The 17,191-nt window shown below is 40.5% G+C and overlaps 1 protein-coding gene across 2 annotated transcripts in view; it reads left to right on the top strand.

The window, feature by feature from the left end:
- The window catches only part of LOC138198344 (protein kinase C beta type-like), a 99,540-nt gene that overhangs the window by 42,881 nt on the left and 39,468 nt on the right, over positions 1 to 17,191 (top strand). For both annotated transcript variants that reach the window (XM_069149715.1, XM_069149714.1), the window contains exons 4-9: positions 292 to 403; positions 618 to 746; positions 9,009 to 9,165; positions 9,768 to 9,902; positions 11,922 to 12,018; positions 17,046 to 17,189. In XM_069149715.1, coding sequence (XP_069005816.1) covers positions 292 to 403; positions 618 to 746; positions 9,009 to 9,165; positions 9,768 to 9,902; positions 11,922 to 12,018; positions 17,046 to 17,189 — 774 coding nt within the window. The remainder of the gene's footprint in view (positions 1 to 291; positions 404 to 617; positions 747 to 9,008; positions 9,166 to 9,767; positions 9,903 to 11,921; positions 12,019 to 17,045; positions 17,190 to 17,191) is intronic.

Here is a 17,191-nt window from a genome sequence, read left to right as displayed (position 1 = left end):
TGGAAAGTTGGAGGAATATTGAGATGAATGCTGGAGGTAAAAGAAATGAACGAGGAGGGAAACTGACATTTACTGAAAATTCATGAATTAATTTATCCTCTTTCTTGATGGGTTGGATGATACACATTTGGCCACATTTGTACAGCATCAACAAATGTATGATAACAAAATATTTACTTTGTAGCTTTGAAAGTTATTTGTTCCTAAAAGACCAGATATGTGACTGAGTGTAGATCTGGGTGATTAACTGTCTAATCCACTTTCTCTCCGTCCCCCTCTCTTTCTCTTCAGGACCCGAGGGCAAAGCATAAGTTTAAGATCCACACCTACTCCAGCCCGACCTTCTGCGACCACTGTGGCTCTCTACTCTATGGCCTCTTACACCAGGGCATGAGATGTGACCGTATGTACCCAACACCAAATATCCATAAACATCTGTGCAACCCTGTATCTCTCTTTGCTATTATACTGTATGTTCAATATTGCTATTTGAGAGTATTTAAATATAGTGTCTTTCTTTCTTGGCAAGCATATCAACATAAACAAATACTCAATGTTCAGACAGCATCCTCTTGCATAACTTCACCAGCGGATCTCTCTGGATATGTCTTTTCCAGACTGTATGATGAACATCCACAAGCGGTGTGTGGCCAATGTGCCAAGCCTGTGTGGGACGGACCACACCGAGAGGAGAGGTCGCATCCAGATCACCGCTGAGGTCAAGACTAATGTTCTCACTGTTACCAGTAAGTACATCTCGGAAACACACGCAGCCCTGCAGTGTACATTGTAACACACACACACACACACACACACACACCGAATGCAGGCTTCAGCTACAGACACGGCCCAGAAGTTTGAGAAGACCAGTCATCTGTCTCCCTCTACTGGTAGAGTGGCAGAGGTGAAGGATCAAATATGAGCTCAGACACTAAAATCAGGTTTTGTTCTTTATCCATCCACAAGATTTTATTCAAATTTACTGATGTAAAGGGCATTTCTGAGTTATTACTATTTACCTTGTGGAGGTAGTGAATATGCAGTAGAAAGTCACTGTCAGTGAGCACTGTGTAAATTCAAAAATGAGCCCAACATACTTAGATTTGCATAAACATAAATAGTGAATATGCTGCTTCTGACTGAACATCAAAATCATCTATATGTATGAAAAACATGTTACTCTGTGATGTGTGTATTACTTTAAATAATGTGTTTTCTCAGGCAAAAAAAACCCTTTGTGAAGTCACATGATGCTTTCAGTGGTTTTAAAAGGTGATTTGACAAGTGTAACACATGTTTGACTCCGTTGCTCTAGAATACAACGAGATCTCCAGATTGTTATAAGCTGCTGATTGTAGGGACCCAGTTTTCCTTCACCGCCTTTTATTTTGTAATAATTCGTCAAGCATTTGGCCTTGGGATTGACACTAATATAAGGTGTGAGATATATTTTTCATCTAAATGAGCTTATTTCCATGCTTTCTCAAGACTGAAAGAGCTGTTACTTTACCAAGCAGCTGGAGAAAAACAGGAGTCAGATCCATTTACACAGTGTGTCACACACATTCACCCACTGAGACTTTGGGTTGGTGGCTGAAAAGAGGCATCACCGAACGGTCACAAGCTGCTGTTTGTCTCATTGTCACTAACACGCTGAACATGGTACGGCAAGTCTTATTCACGGTGTTACTACTGCACAGGCCTTAAAGAAAAAAAACACAGGAATTTCACATGTGCACAAACTCATGTGACCACATGAGACTGCTTCAGCCAGCTGCCACGAAACGAGCTGCAATGTAATATTTTGTCAATGTACGTCCACTAAAAGCCACGGGCAGACTCAGGTTCTTAACATAATTTTCCGACAACATTATGTCAAATATCGCTAACTCAAAAACTCAACAACTTTATCTGACAGTTTTACCTCCACTGTCTGCAGCAGGTCTCTCCACTCTTGGAACAGAATGTGTCTTTAGGAAAACTGCCGACTTGATTGTAAAGAGCAGTGTACGGACGGGAGTGTTTGCATTCATTCGTAGCACAACCGGCCAGAACTTCAGCGTGTCCGTATTCAACAACGGTAGTCTTTGAAAGATGCGTGAACATTTTGTTGGCACAATTATTGAACCATTTAAAAACATCTTTTCGATGACACTAAGCTCTGCCTTCTGTCCTCCAATACAACGAACTCTTCGCAGCGCTCCCGTCTCCAACTCTCTCTCTCGTTCTAAAGTGGCTTTCCTACAAAAGCTCACCTCTTGCAAGACTTCTGTTTCAGGTCAGCTGTCCTTTTCACAATGTTGTCTGACCGTTATATTAACAATCTGAGCCTGTCCGTGGCAAAAACAATTACTTTTAGTGGACGCAATTGCCCCAAAGTATTACATTGTTGCCCATTTCATAGCCACCGCCTGAAGCACTCTTGCTCAATCCTGCAGGACATATTTTAAAAGTTATTGTCTCCATTTGTCACTTAAACCCCAAATAATAGGAAAATAAGGTCCAGGTTGAAAAATGATGGTGTCCCTTTAATTGATGTCCACAAACAAACTTCTTACATGTAACTATGACTAATTGTTGTGCATTTGCAACTCGTATTATTAGCTGGACTTAACCTCATGCTAAATAAGCAAATAATAAGTCAGTTGCCATGATGCTGACAGTATAACTTTTGATTTATGTCAGGGATATTTGGAATTGTTTCAAGGGTATTGTATTTCATTTATTTTGTACTCTCCTTCCCTCTGGCGACTTCCTTTACTTGTTCTTGATGAAGCTGTTTCCTGCAGCCTTATTTCATCCTTCATGATGTTCAAAGTTTGTGGAGGATTACATTTTTTGCTTCAAGGCAGAGTTGGCATCTCTGTTTTTTAAATGTAAATTGAGACAAAAAGTGATTGTGACGATAATTAGACTCAGATAGTGATAGTTTTTGCTGTGGACATTATTGTGGGTGTACAGAAGTAGTCTGTCTGTTTCTTCTTTGATTTCTTCTGTGTGTTAGTTGAATGCTGAAAGTCTTAATTCTGTGTTACCCAATATGTACTGCTGATATTTGACGGTGTTAAAATGTTTCTGGAAGCATCTTTATTGAGATTTTGCCAGTCAGGATTTTCTTAATGAATTACTTGTCTGTCTTTAAGCCTTCAGGATTGCAGCAGTTGTATCTGGCAGCCCAGTGCTGAGCCTCGGATTTAAAAGAGTAGCTGTATGAATATAAAGCAGGACGTTGCTCAGAGAGAGCCCCGTCAGCCAAGCTTCAAGAAAATGAAATATTAATCATTAATACATTTAAATGTTCACACTGTTCCCCCCTCAAGAACTGGTGTTAGAATGACTGTGACTGTCACCAGCAAAATATGAAATTTACATTTTATATTAAAAGAATATCTGAACTAGCTTCTTTAATCCAAAATAAAGGAAAATGTTCACATTATCTGATCAAAAATAAAAATACCTGTGTCCTCAATTAAATTTAGGTTTTGCAGACCTTCACTTTCAAGGTGTTATGTAATTAGGTTACAATATGCAGCCATTTCTGCTGCACATAGATATGAAACATAATTAGTTTGATATCTGCCACTGAAATACAGTGAAATCTACACTGGCAAAATTATTATTTAAAGAAGGGTCGTTTCATTGGCATAGGTTAAATGCAGGCTGACCTCTTTCTTGGAAAGACCTGTCTCATGTTTTATTTAACTCATAATGGAAACGGCAGAGAACAGTGTCACCACCTTGTTACTCATTTTACTTGTAGTGCGTTATCTCACCTGCAGGTGGCAGAACGGGGTTACATTAACTGCTTTTTGCCTGTCAATTTAAGTACATCTGTACTTCAAACTGAAATAATCAGACACTCTTCATATCAATTTACTTTGATGAAATTAGACTTCACTTTCATCCCATATCATGTGAGTTCACATAAATATCATGTCTTATATCATCTGACAAAAACTTTAAAAGCATGTCAATCGTTTCCCTACTCTGATTATATTTGACTCTGGCTGGGTGGATAACACAGCCGACATATACCTGCCTTACTTTCAGCTCTGTCACAATTCATCCTGAAGTAAAAGATGATGCAATGATGAGACATGTGCATGTTTCTAGCTTCTCATTTCTTTCTCCCCACTGGAAAAAAGCAACCTTGGCTACTTTGCATTACAGGAACATTTAGCATTTGAATATGTCATAAATGTTGAGCTCACTTTCTCATTGGGTTTGCCTTTTATTATTGATTACTTCATGTCTCAGTTTTTGTTACACCCCCAGATCTGTCATAAATACAATTGTGTCCATTTCTTTGTGGCCTTGCAACTATTAAATGGAAATAAATGGATACTTAACTTTGTCTGGATCCACAAAGATACAAATGATTTTTTTTATCGTTGCTGCTGTTCAAAGGAAGAAATTAATTACCGATTGGATGGTGCATCAATTAATATACAGGATCAGTGCAACACGTAAACAACGTCTTCACTGGATACTGTTTAAAAGATGGAGAGAATTTGAAACAACATGGACATGTGCCCAGTTCTGCATGTATTCTGTCTGTATAGACGTTCACTGGGTTTCCTCCCTGTTGTTCTGTCTCCCCGGTTCCCACACTCGTATACTGATCATTAGCTGCTGGTTTCTGTGGGAAATGATAAGAGAGCAGACTTATCACACACTGACTGCTAGGACAGCAGGAAATACTCCAATACACAAGGGCTGCAAAACAGAAAGGAACACAGTTGAGCTAAATAGTACAAATAGTTGAAGAAAATTAACAGACGATGTTGTTATTTTATATAGTTTAGTTGTATCTGTCAATCAGTTTTAAAGGATGCATCAACAGTTTTACACTTTCACATGCAGAATACACTGATTGTGTCTTGATATTTAAGCAGATGTGATGAATCACTTCACTTGTCGTAATGCTCTACGGGGAATAATAGAAGGCAGTAGCAGGAGTAGTACTCCTTTTTGTCCACAGGGGTCAGTGTGGAGCCGCCAGTAGCTTCCTCCCTCATTGCAGTGAGGGGTAGAAAAAAATGCCACCACAGAGAATGAATTGCAGAACCACGAGGAATTATATTCTACAGCTTAACATAGCAGGATCTGGTGGAAATGGTTGCTACACTCAGAAAGGCATCCGTGCTGTTCTTGTCGTGGATTTAATGAAAGCAACTAATATGGGTGTAAAGTGACACTTTAGTGATCAGTTTGAATACACCTCCCTCAGCCTTTAACAGGGAGATCAGAGCTCAGGGTCACTGGCAGAGCAGCGCCCATGGAGATGGAGGGGAGTCTGTATATAGCTCAATGACGCTCCAGCAGGGCAGATGCAGTGGGACAGTGAACTGGGGCCTTAAAGGTGCCCTCTTCCTTTGGTGCTGCACCCAAACGGTCTTACAGCGAGATTATATTCTTCACAGAAACCTCGACGTACGATTCTATATTGTGTGTTTTGTTTGTTTATGACCCAGAGCTGGGGGCGGGAACTTTGATAAAACATGAGCTGGGTTGTTGCACCAGTAGTCCCAGAATTTATTTTTTACTGAAAACAAATATGTATCAGAGGAGTATGTAACTCAATAGTTAGCTGTGACAAAGCTGTTGGTCCTAAAAAGGGTTTTAAAGGTTGGATTTACAATCATATGCCAAGTCAACTTGTCCATGAGTGCTACGTCACATCACCAATCACAAAGCTAGTCTAACAGGGTTTGAGTCGTGGGTTTTAATGCATAACCTGTGACTATGCACATTAATGAGTCATTAAAAGACTACAGAACAGAAAGGAAAATTGCCCTCTCTTCATGCTGAAGGAGGTGATGCACCTGTAATTTTTTTTTATCAGCTTGGGTATGTTGGTATGTAAACTTAATGAAGAATGCCTCCTCTGATCAATACCAATCAACAGTTCAAGGCGTGAACTTAAGTGGTGGAAGCTGATGTGTTTCATTTGACAGCTAGTTTACTCAAGATGGAAGCTGAGAAGAGCTGAAATGCAATTTCAGCCCCTGAATAAACGCCTAAATGAACCTTTGTGGTATTGAAACAACCATGGCAGCTAATTTGAGCATCAAGTCAACGTGTGTCTTTTTATTAAATCTACTAGCCTACTGTGGGATTGAGATCTGACTCCTTTTTATGATTTAAGGTGTCTTGGTGCTGTTCTTTAGTAGATTGTGAAGTATTGTTTTCCCTTGTCCAGACAAGCCAAACTGATCTGATAAATGATGTCACCAACCACGAGAGGACATTTTCAGGAATGCGGCATGTAGACTTTTTTTTTTTTCAGAACATACAGTAGGAACCCGACTAAGATCTGATGAGGCTGTTTCACAAGGGAAAAGGTGCACTGCCGACACCCACGCTGCTGTGCACATACAGTATTCTGCTGTAACTGCACTCTTATCCCCCAACAGAGTCAAATGCACCTTCTCTCTCTCTCTCTCTCTCTCCCTCTCTCTCTCTCTCTCACTCTCTCTCCCTTCGTCCCTCCCTCCCCCCCACACACAGGTATACACAGACCCATACATGTTCTTTGCAATTAACACATCCTGTATGTAAGGAAGAATTTCACACATGCTCACACAGTCCCACGTTACACACCCGTGCATGCACAAGCAGATCCATTTCACTTACACACAAACTCAGAACCACGCACATCCTCGGCTATTTACTGTAAGTGTCCTTTGAGACCATTTGGCATGCTACCCTCTTTACAGCTCTCCTCAACCAGCATTTGATGGTCACTTTAACAGGCATCATGTAATATTTATTGAGCTGCTCCGCTGAGGGTTTAATGCCGGCTGTGGGTCTGTGCTGTGGTTAACCTCCTGGAGCTCAGCGTAGAATAAAGCTTTAACAGCATGAAGACCTCATCTCTCTGACATCTTGAGATTTTCTCACACTGAGAGCTCACTGGGAAACTACTCTTCCCGTCCTGCATGTTCCTCACAGCATTTTAACTGTAAAAAACATTTAGACTTTTATCCTGATAGTCTGCTTTACTATTTTCACCAACCTTGGCTGAAACGAGAAGCGATGCGTGCTACACTTCACACTTCTCAGCTCCACCACATGTCGAGCACCACAATCACTTCTACTGATGACTCTGCTGCACCAGACGATCAAAGCTGGTCCTCTGAGTCTGCTAAAATCAGCTCTCAGTCTTAACGACACACAAACACACCCAATAACTGTTAACCGATTAGACCGAATAGCATGTGGATCTGGGCGTTTTCAGTTCACTGATCAAATCGAACTCAGCCAATCTGTCAAAATCTGTTGTCAAAATTCAAATCTGTTCTCCTTCACCTCACCCAGTCTTCATATCCAGAGCCCAGGTCGAGCTCGTTCGAACCCATCACACCCAGATCTGTGTTTTCAGTCACCACCAACCTACCTGATGTTCATCGTCATGTCTCCATTCGCTTGCATTCGCTCACTCAGATTGAGTCTTTCATGACAAAATTTGTGTCATCGTTGGTCAGACAACAGGGTTGGATCAGATTTGAAGTTTTCTTAAGCCTGACCTGACTAGACACAGAGAGTTGGCCTATATGCAGCACTGCCACATGAATCAAACTCCTCCTCTGGTTGTCTAGTTTTGCCCTCTCTTTCTTGCATAAGACTGGGAACAAGAATGTGCACAAGTTATTTTTACATGATGTGACAGTTTGCTCCGAGACAGAATATAAGCAACATTGGACACCATACCTTAGCTGATCAAAGTTTCCTCATCATTTCCAGCAAAATACAAACAATTGAGCTACATCAGTTGTTTTTGCTTTGTATGTGGAGTGGGATAAGTTCCTGCGTGGGTTTTATTTTTTTTATGTGTGTTACCCTTGCAAGCTGTTTAAGACACAGTAGCCTCACTTCTAGTAATTGGATTTGACCTCACAACTTGACCAGCAGCATTAGTTGCACACACACACACACACACACACACACACACACACACACACACACACACACACACACACTTTGACATACACTCTGATCGCAGGGGATTTTACACCACAGGAATACAATTACAGCCCCCAATAACAGGCAGCCACCAAGGAAGGATTAGTGTTGGAACTGGCAACCTTCATCTGTCTACATGGTCATTACAGACAGATCTGGCAACCCCAAGGCTGCAACCCCCAATACAACCGGGGGTTCTGATGTGTGCCTCAAATTCACCACGCCTAATTTAATTAGGTAGTTTCAAGGGAGAGTTTTGTTGGTAAATACATCACTGACAGTAAGCACTCTTCAAATTCAGGTCACACACATACACAAGTCTTAAATTAACACCTGCTAACCTGCTGAATATGGGTACAAATGAATCATTTTATCACTGACAAGTTCTGATTCTAAGATCCTTGCATGTCACTGCAATGAGCAGTAGAGGTCATGTGCACAAGTACACTTAAAGTGTATTGTGTTTTAACATACCTTCTGTCTCCATTTATGCAGTTAAAGGGCCTAATTATATATGTGAATATATATATATGAATAATTATCATATAATAATAAATAATATATTAATAATTTTAATGATCCATGTCAAAGCAAAGAGCCGAAATACAGTTATAATTATGAAGAAAACAGAAGGTGATGTGCTCATGAAAGTTTGCAAAAATAGTTAAAACTGAATAAATGTAATTTCCATTTGTTACTATTATGTTTTAAAAAAATAAGTATCTGCGCAATTAGTGAGTTGAGGTTAAAATGTGTATAATATATGTTCACATTTATTTATTTTTTTTCATCACCTTAAAAGAAAGCTCTCAGTTTGTTTTACTGAAGGCATTATTAACCTTGCACTTAGTTACATTTGGTCACTTTTGTATGCAAAAATGCAATATTAATTGTAAATCTGTGGTTTTGCATTTCAGTTTATGGATACCAGGATAATGTTGTGCCTTCTATTTATCCTAATGGAAATCCTTAATGAATGAAGTAACTTAAAATGGTATACATGCTAATTATTTTTTCTTTTTTTCTTTCTGTTTCTCCTTCAGTCCAAGATGCCAGGAATCTAGTTCCTATGGACCCCAACGGTCTGTCAGACCCCTACGTCAAGCTCAAACTGATCCCAGATCCTCGCAGCGAGAGTAAACAGAAGACTAAGACCATAAAGTGCTGCCTCAACCCCACCTGGAATGAGACCTTTAAATTGTAAGCCAGCAAATTTGCTGTTTTTCTTATTTCATTTATCTGTCTGTCTCTCTATTTTCCTTTTTATCTCCTTTTCTTCCCTTTCATCTCTCTCTCTCTCTCTCTCACTCTGTGCGGTGTGTTGAGACCGTCACATTATGCTCGTCTTTCCAAGCATGCGTAACTGCTGGCGCTCATATAAAAACATCTGGCTCCTTGTATTTGAAAAAAATTGCTTTTGGGGTCGTTTGCTGCAGTTGGCTGCAATAACGTTCTTAATAAGCCTCATCACAGTTTGCACAGAGGAAGACTGAGATTAGCAGATCCAGGAATCTCGGTGCAGATGTTCAGTCTGAAAAGGCTCTTTTAGCATCAATCCAATAAATCAAAGAAATAAATGATAGAAGTGGTAATAAACAGGTTCCTTTCTGTTACTTTTCTGCTTGCTTTTGTTACTGTGCTATTTCCTGTATTTGCAAAATGAAAAGAAAGTGAATATTATGCTCTCATGTGCCTTTCAAAAGTTTAGATACTTTTAATGGGAAAGTGTGACAATATAAAACAAACCAACATGTCTCACTCTCAAATCATTATCCAACTGTTGATGGTGTTTGCCTCTGCAGCCACCTGAAGGAGTACGATAAGGACCGCCGTCTGTCCGTGGAGGTTTGGGACTGGGACCTGACCAGCCGCAATGACTTCATGGGGTCGCTGTCCTTCGGCATCTCAGAGCTCCAGAAACTAGGCGTGGACGGATGGTGAGATGAATGGAGGGATGAATGGGGGGGATGAATGGAGGAGGTGGTGGAGAGACGTGAGGCAGACGAACAGCAGCGTTGGAGGAGGAGGAGGAGGAGGATGAGGAGGAGGAGGAGGAGGGAGAGTGAAGGTGACCTTGTTCATTACTGCACTGTAGGAGAAATACTTTAGTTGGGGCTCCTCTTTTTTGTTCTGGTTGTACTCAGTGCCAGAGCAACTCTACCCCGTCGCTTTATCTCTGCTTCTTTATCTCTCCACCACCTCCCCACCCTACCCCCACCCCTCCACCCTCCCTCTCTGTAGCCCAGTCTCGATATCTTTCTATCTTGTTCTCTTTTTGCTGACGCTGCCCTGTCAGGGTTTTTAATGAGATGCCAGCATTTGAGGTTGGATGGTGGAGGTGGAGAGATGCCATTAAAAAAAAAAAAATGATATTAAGAGAGAACTTGTGCAGGCTTGTGTAGGTTTCACACTTGCTGGTACCACCAGTCAGGGATGACATCTGATTTTTAAAGCTAAAACTCTTGTATGTTTCTGTATGTTTTTGTCCCTTGTGGGTGGTATTTGAAATGATGTTCAAAAGAGTTGCGCTGATGACATAATCTTACTTTGCGGACGTGTAGAAATGGCAACAATGTCCTTGACTGTAAAGCTGTTTCTTCACAGTGTGTAAAAGACAAGAATATGACGGGATTACAGGGTTACAAGTTCTTCTTCATATAGAATTAAGTGTTGTCAGATAATGTGACATATCTGGTGCAAACTGCGTAACTCACTGGTTCTACTATCAGGATTTGATCGTCTTGGTCCAGTTTGAAAAGTCTGGAAGAGCCGCACGACTGAATTCATTGATGCCCACTCATCCCATTAGCATGGGGCGAAACTGGATTTTAGCTGGCTCGGCCAGCAAAAGGCTCTGGTGTGTGCATGCTCTGTCTATAGAGCATGCTCAGTGTGCATTCATATGGAATGGTTAACCAGACACCAATATGTAAAAACTCTGTAGGCTATACAGTGAAATACAGAGAGTTTTATCTGCTGGTGATAGCCTTAATATTGAGTGAACTTGTTTTGCAAGGGCGTGAATGTAACAGACGTTCATATGTCAATTTCCAAACTTTTAGTTTGAGACTACAACAACTGTCTAAGTGTAATCTAAAAACTGCAACCTGTTTGCAGTGTTTGATTTCCTTTCATTTGTTCAGATGTGCAATAGCTTCCTCCTATAATCAATATATTCTTACAAAGTAATGAGCTCCTGTGGCTCATTACTTTGGATACACTGTCACCTCTCTGATTTTGATCCACTCAGTACCGTAAGTTAATACCTGGTGAAAATGAGCAGTTAGCAGCTTCAGGAGTTACTGGAGTCTATAAACTTAGCTCTGAATGAATGATGTTGCTCTGTGATTTTGTAAATCGGCAACCATTGACAAACAAGTTTGCCATCAATTTTTAAGTGTATAATATGTCAATGTTGTGTGCACCGCTTGTTGCCGCCACCATAAAGTAATCAGAACAAGCAAGCTGCAACAGAGAACTGAAAAAGATGCACAGAAAATGCACCAATTACATTGTCTATATTTTAACTAAAGTACATTTGTTTTGTTAGCTAAAACCTCATGAAACGCACGTCTGATCTTATAGTTGTTCAAAGTCAAATTGATTAATATTTCCTGAAAAAACTTGAAGAAAGTAAAATCGCATTATCAACAGTCAGTGATGTTTGAGGCTGCATCAATTCTAATGGACCAAATGTGAGCTACTATGAAAAATAATATTGTATTGATTATGTGAAAAAAACAACATTGCAGCTGTGCTTGTGGCTCATCTCTATCAGGCTCTGCTGAATCACCATGAAAAAGAGTGAATTACTAAATAATCACCTGATTATTCTTTAGGACTCTAAATTGGGGCGCTAAACTGTCAGCAGCTTGCGGTTAATGACAGCAGTTAAACACCTTAATTGTAGAAAGTACTTGGGAATTGATTTGACTGGAAATATCCTCTCACTTCAGGTTTAAGCTGCTCTCCCAGGAAGAAGGCGAGTACTTCAATGTTCCTGTTGCTCCGGAGGGGGAGGAGGGCAACGAGGAGCTACGGCAGAAATTTGAGGTGTGTGTGTGTGTACTATGTGTGTGTGTGTGTGTGTCTGTCTGTGTGTGTGCTTGAATGTGTCAGTTTGGTAGGTTTATGTGTGTGTGCCCACTACGCAACTGTGTGTGTCTGAGTGAGGGCCACTCTGGGAGAGCTGTTAGCAGTTGGCAGGCACACTTATAGTACCATCCGGTCTGGCACACTGCAGGTCCAGACGTGTGTGTGTGTGTGCGTGTGTGTGTGTGTGTGTGTGTGTGTGTGTGTGTGTGTGTGTGTGTGTGTGAGGTGACCAGTAGGCCCACTCATTAACACATTTGGCAGTTGTGAGGATAACCCCCGCTCTGGCTTCTCCTTTTTCTTTTTCTTTTTACCTCTCTTTTCCTCTCCTCCTTCTGTCTTGCTGACACCGAGCCACAAACATGAGAGCCTCTTTCTGAAATGTGTTAATCACAGAGGGAAGTAGTGATGTTTGGGGGCAATTTTGCTTTTCTTTTCTCAGCTGTCCTTGCTTTTGCCACAGCTGTTGTTTGAAGATAGGCTTCAGTTTTAGAACTCATTTGAAAGATCATTTGAGGAAAAAAAAAACTTTCTGGCTAGATTGATGTTAAATTTAAAATAAAAAGGAAAAATTAAATGCTGCTGAAGCTATGCTCTTCCAAGTGAGGTTTATTCGTCCATGATTTAATGGAACAGTTTCACATTTTAAGATGAAAAGCTTGATACAAGTTATTAACAGTTATTATCCAGATTGTAAATTACTAGTACTATGTTGTTATTTTCATAGTTAATTGTTTGGATGTTGGCTTTTTGAGGAGGTGGTTGTTGCCATTTCTCCCTCTTCATCCTCCCCCTCCTCATTCTGCTTCCCTCCCTCTCCTTCACTTATCTGTTTTGTCCTTTGTCACCTTCAGTGCCCCCCTGTGTGCTTCTCCCTCTCTATCTGTTTTCTCCTCCTCCTGTCTCCTCAAGGTCATGGTCCTCAGACGTTTACTGAGACACGTTCTCGGGGGGCCGGCTATCTCACACACACACACACACACACACACACACACACACACACACACACACACACACACACACACACACACACACAAGCATGTGAGCAACCTCTGGGGTGAAGCTCTGAGAGAGATGGCAGGGAGAAAGAAAGACAGAGACAGTCACAAAGATTTCACTCTGGCAACATGAGCTGCATGCCTCCATTTCACCCCATCCAGAACCACAAACACACACACACACATACAAGTAATATATAATGCATGATGTACGAATGCACGCTCACACACACACACGCACACACACACACACACACACACACACACACACACACACACACAAACACACAAGCCAAGTCAAACTTTAAAGGTTATTCAGAGGAAGTTTAGGAACAGAACCCTTAAGGTTATTCTCAGTGTTGGGGAATAACTAGTTACATGTAACCTGAAACATATTGGCTAATTGGACTCCAAAATAGATGTAACTGTAATCAGTTAAAGTTAGCGAGAACAAATATCTGATTAAATTACAGTTAAAATGTTGGTTGTTACAAAGTGGTTATGTATGAATATAAATAATAATAAGTAAAAAGCTTACAAGCAAAATATAACTCATTCTGTTGCTTTGCAGTTTTCCCTGTTCAGGAATGTCTTCTGTCTACATCTGTAGCCTCTATGCATTTGACAGTATTTGACAGAAAGTGGCGGTAATGCTTAAATAAGCGGGAAGCCAACCGCCGTAAAACAAGAAGAAGAAGAAAGATTTGAAAAGAGTCATTCAGGAACTAGTGTTAAAAAAAATCTGTGAACTCAGCCCTGTTTATAGTTCTATCATCACTCAGCATGGAGTCGACCTGAAAGTAGACTTGGTTTGAGGTCATGGGAACATTTTATCTTTACTGCAGTCAGCTGTGTTCTGCTTGTAATTTATTTTGGTGGTTGTGCTTTGAAGTCAAAACATTTTCAACGTAATTAAAGTTTTATTGAAGAACTTTCAATTAAAGTTTTACAGTAATCAGTGTTGAATACTGTTGTGAGGTTTTCACTGACTAGTTAAAGTTATTTTTTAGGACGTTTTTAGCTACAGTATATGTTCAGTTTCAAACATTTATGAGAAAATGAATCAAATTGAATAAATTACATAATTTGATGAAGCAATTAAAATTGTTTCATTAGTTATTACATTTTGAACAGGGTAACTAGGAATCAATATCCTGTTACATTTCAAAGGTAACCTCGAGAACACAAATGGTTACTCTCATCTTCAGCTGAAACTTTTCTCTCAATTCATGTAAGTTTCCAATTTGACTTTCTGAAAACCCATCAGAAGAGTGTTGGAAGACTTTTTAGCCTTTAGCTTCACCACTGATGTTTGGACCAGCAGAGTCAACTCAGTGTCTCTCATCAGCTTCACTGCACCATGCGTTGATTTGAATGGATTTGTGCTCCCCACTGAAAGAACTTGTGCAGCAGCGAAGCTATAGCAGGTGTGGTCTTCAAAGTCACCTCACTTTTATGGTAATAATAATTTTTATGGTTGAAATACTGCATCATTAATAAGTATCTCCAAGTACCCAAATCTAAGTAGGAGTGCTAAGGTGGTATCAGTGCTTCCCCAGCAAAAAACACCAATACAAACCAAAAGTTTTGAGGACCGTTAATTTCATTCTTCTGTTTTCATTCATTCTTTTTTAATGCTTTATAATGAGCACAACATACTTAGCCACCTTGCTGAAGACAGACAGACAGACAGGCAGGCAGGCAGGCAGACAGACAGACAGACAGACAGGCAGGCAGGCAGGCAGGCAGGCAGGCAGGCAGGCAGGCAGGCAGACAGACAGCGAGCACCATTAACCTCTGATGGCTTTGAGAGTGTTGCCTTTAGCATGCTCTGCTGCTCACAAATACCTTGACTGCCCCCTGTGTGTGTGTGTGTGTGTGTGTGTGTGTGTGTGTGTGTGTGTGTGTGTGTGTGTGTGTGTGTGTGTGTGTGTGTGTGTGTGTGTGTGTGTGTGTGTGTGTGTGTGTGTGTGTGTGTGTGTGTGTGTGTGTGACAACAGATGGAGACAGATAGAGCCTTTTATCCATTGATGAGTCCAGAGCCATATGGGTTGCATCACACACACACACACACACACACACACACACACACACACACACACACACACACACACACACACACACACACACACACACACACACACACACACACACAGCTAACAGTCCAGGGAGCAGAAGAGTAGTTGGATGCTTCACTCAATTTTCAAGACCCAACAGTGGAGAAATTACTGCAACTGCAGAGCACAGAAGTGCAGAGAGCTTCAGTGTGGAGCAGCAATTTAAGATAAGATCAGATAAGATAAGATGTACTCGTCCTGTACCTCTGCTTCTGCGTGTGCAGGCTTTCTGTTCATTTGTTAAAAAGCATTTTAAAACTGAAGCAGGGTTTAATAAAGTTGAGAATTAGATTATAATAAAAGTTTCTCACGACAGAGAAAGGACAAGACAGAACGACAAGGTCGAGGCAGAGAATAAATTGAGGAATGAAGTAGAGTGCAGAGGACAGAGACAGGCAAGTGATGATAGACGTGAATAAACGGGGAGTCAGACACAGTTAAAAAAGATGAGGTTTGAAAATGAATTATTTTAGAGAATGAATAATGCTCTGAAAACTTTCAGGGTAAGTGGGCGAGTCTGGTTGAAGGACAGAAACGAGGGAAGTGGTGACAGACATGATTGAACAGAGTGGCAGACTCACAGGGAGGCCATATTTGTTATGGAAAGTGTGACATGGAGTGTAAAGTGCCGCACAGAATAAATGGAACAGATGGAAAAAAGGGTTCAAACTCCCCCCTTTTAACATACTCACCACTTTCACTTCTGTCTCTCTAACTGTTATTAAAATAGACCAAAGTTTGAAATAGAGGATATAAAATAGTTTCTGTTTAAACTTACTGATTTAATTAATTGTGTCTGGTTGTAATTTTGTTTGCTCTTTCCTGTTTTATTTTAAAGATTGAAAGTTAAATATGTTTCTGACTATATTTTTTAAAACATATAATTTACAGATTGTGGTCACTGTGGAGTATTTTCTATATTTACCGTAACCTGGCTCGTTTCCTTTTAAACAAAAATACATTGGTCTTTGCTAAGCATGATAAAGAGATGTTTAAGTCGTTTAAGTAGACTGCAGAGTCATGGATCTCTACTTTAATAACCTAAGAGTCTCTAAATCCACCGTTGGCAGTTAAACAGCGAATAATCTGAGCACAACCTAAGGTGCTTGGTTCAAAGGGGTTGTACTTTGTCTCTTAATTAAATATAAATGCGTTTTGGGCATGATATGCAGTAGACCAATCAGACTGTCATCTCCCATTCCCTTTACAAGCCAGATGTGCTTGCACCTTGGCAGATTTGCTAGTATAACAATTGTTAAACAGAATAGCAGAAGAGAATGTTTCTTCTCTGCGGAGGAAATGAATCTGCTGATATGCAGATTAATGTTCACAATAAAAAAAAAATCAAAAAAAAAAATCATATTATAATCTCTTTTTTTTCAGCACCTGTTCATGTAGGTGCATATTACCATCTTAACAATGCACCCATAAAATAAGCATAAAATACTGCACCGCTGATTTTTTTTTTTGTTGGTCACTGTTGGTGCAAGTAGATTTGCTACTTAAACAACATGCGCACTGGATGGGAAAATGACAACTGTGTTGGTCTGAAACTAGCAACGACACCGGTTGTAAGGTAGAGGCCCTGGTTACCAATCCGTCTCTGATAGTGACGTTTGTTCATGACAATTATACCAATGTCTCAAAAATTTCTCAAATTATTTTATATTAAAATTCCACAGCACTTCCAAATGAGACCAGATGGCTCTTTATCACCAACTTCCTCATCATCATATTAGGCTTAGATACTGCACATTAGAGTTGTTTGCCAACTCAACCTTCTTTAGTTCACAAACACTCCAGCCCCTGGTGTCTTTGACGGCTGAAAGTTTGCTTCCTAATTCCGGGCCCATTTCCTCTCTCCTTCATCTAGAGGGCTAAGATCGGTCCAGGCAAGAACGCAGAAGGCAAGTCGGCCAATGCCGCGTCCCGGTTTGACTCCAATGGCAACCAAGATCGCATGAAGCTGTCTGACTTTAACTTCCTGATGGTGCTTGGCAAAGGCAGCTTCGGCAAGGT

Source organism: Embiotoca jacksoni, unplaced genomic scaffold (genome assembly GCF_022577435.1).
Source record: "Embiotoca jacksoni isolate LCO1_2020_lvr unplaced genomic scaffold, fEmbJac1.0.p SCAF_15, whole genome shotgun sequence".
Lineage (NCBI taxonomy): Eukaryota > Metazoa > Chordata > Actinopteri > Embiotocidae > Embiotoca > Embiotoca jacksoni.
This window is presented reverse-complemented; position numbering and strand designations above follow the sequence as displayed.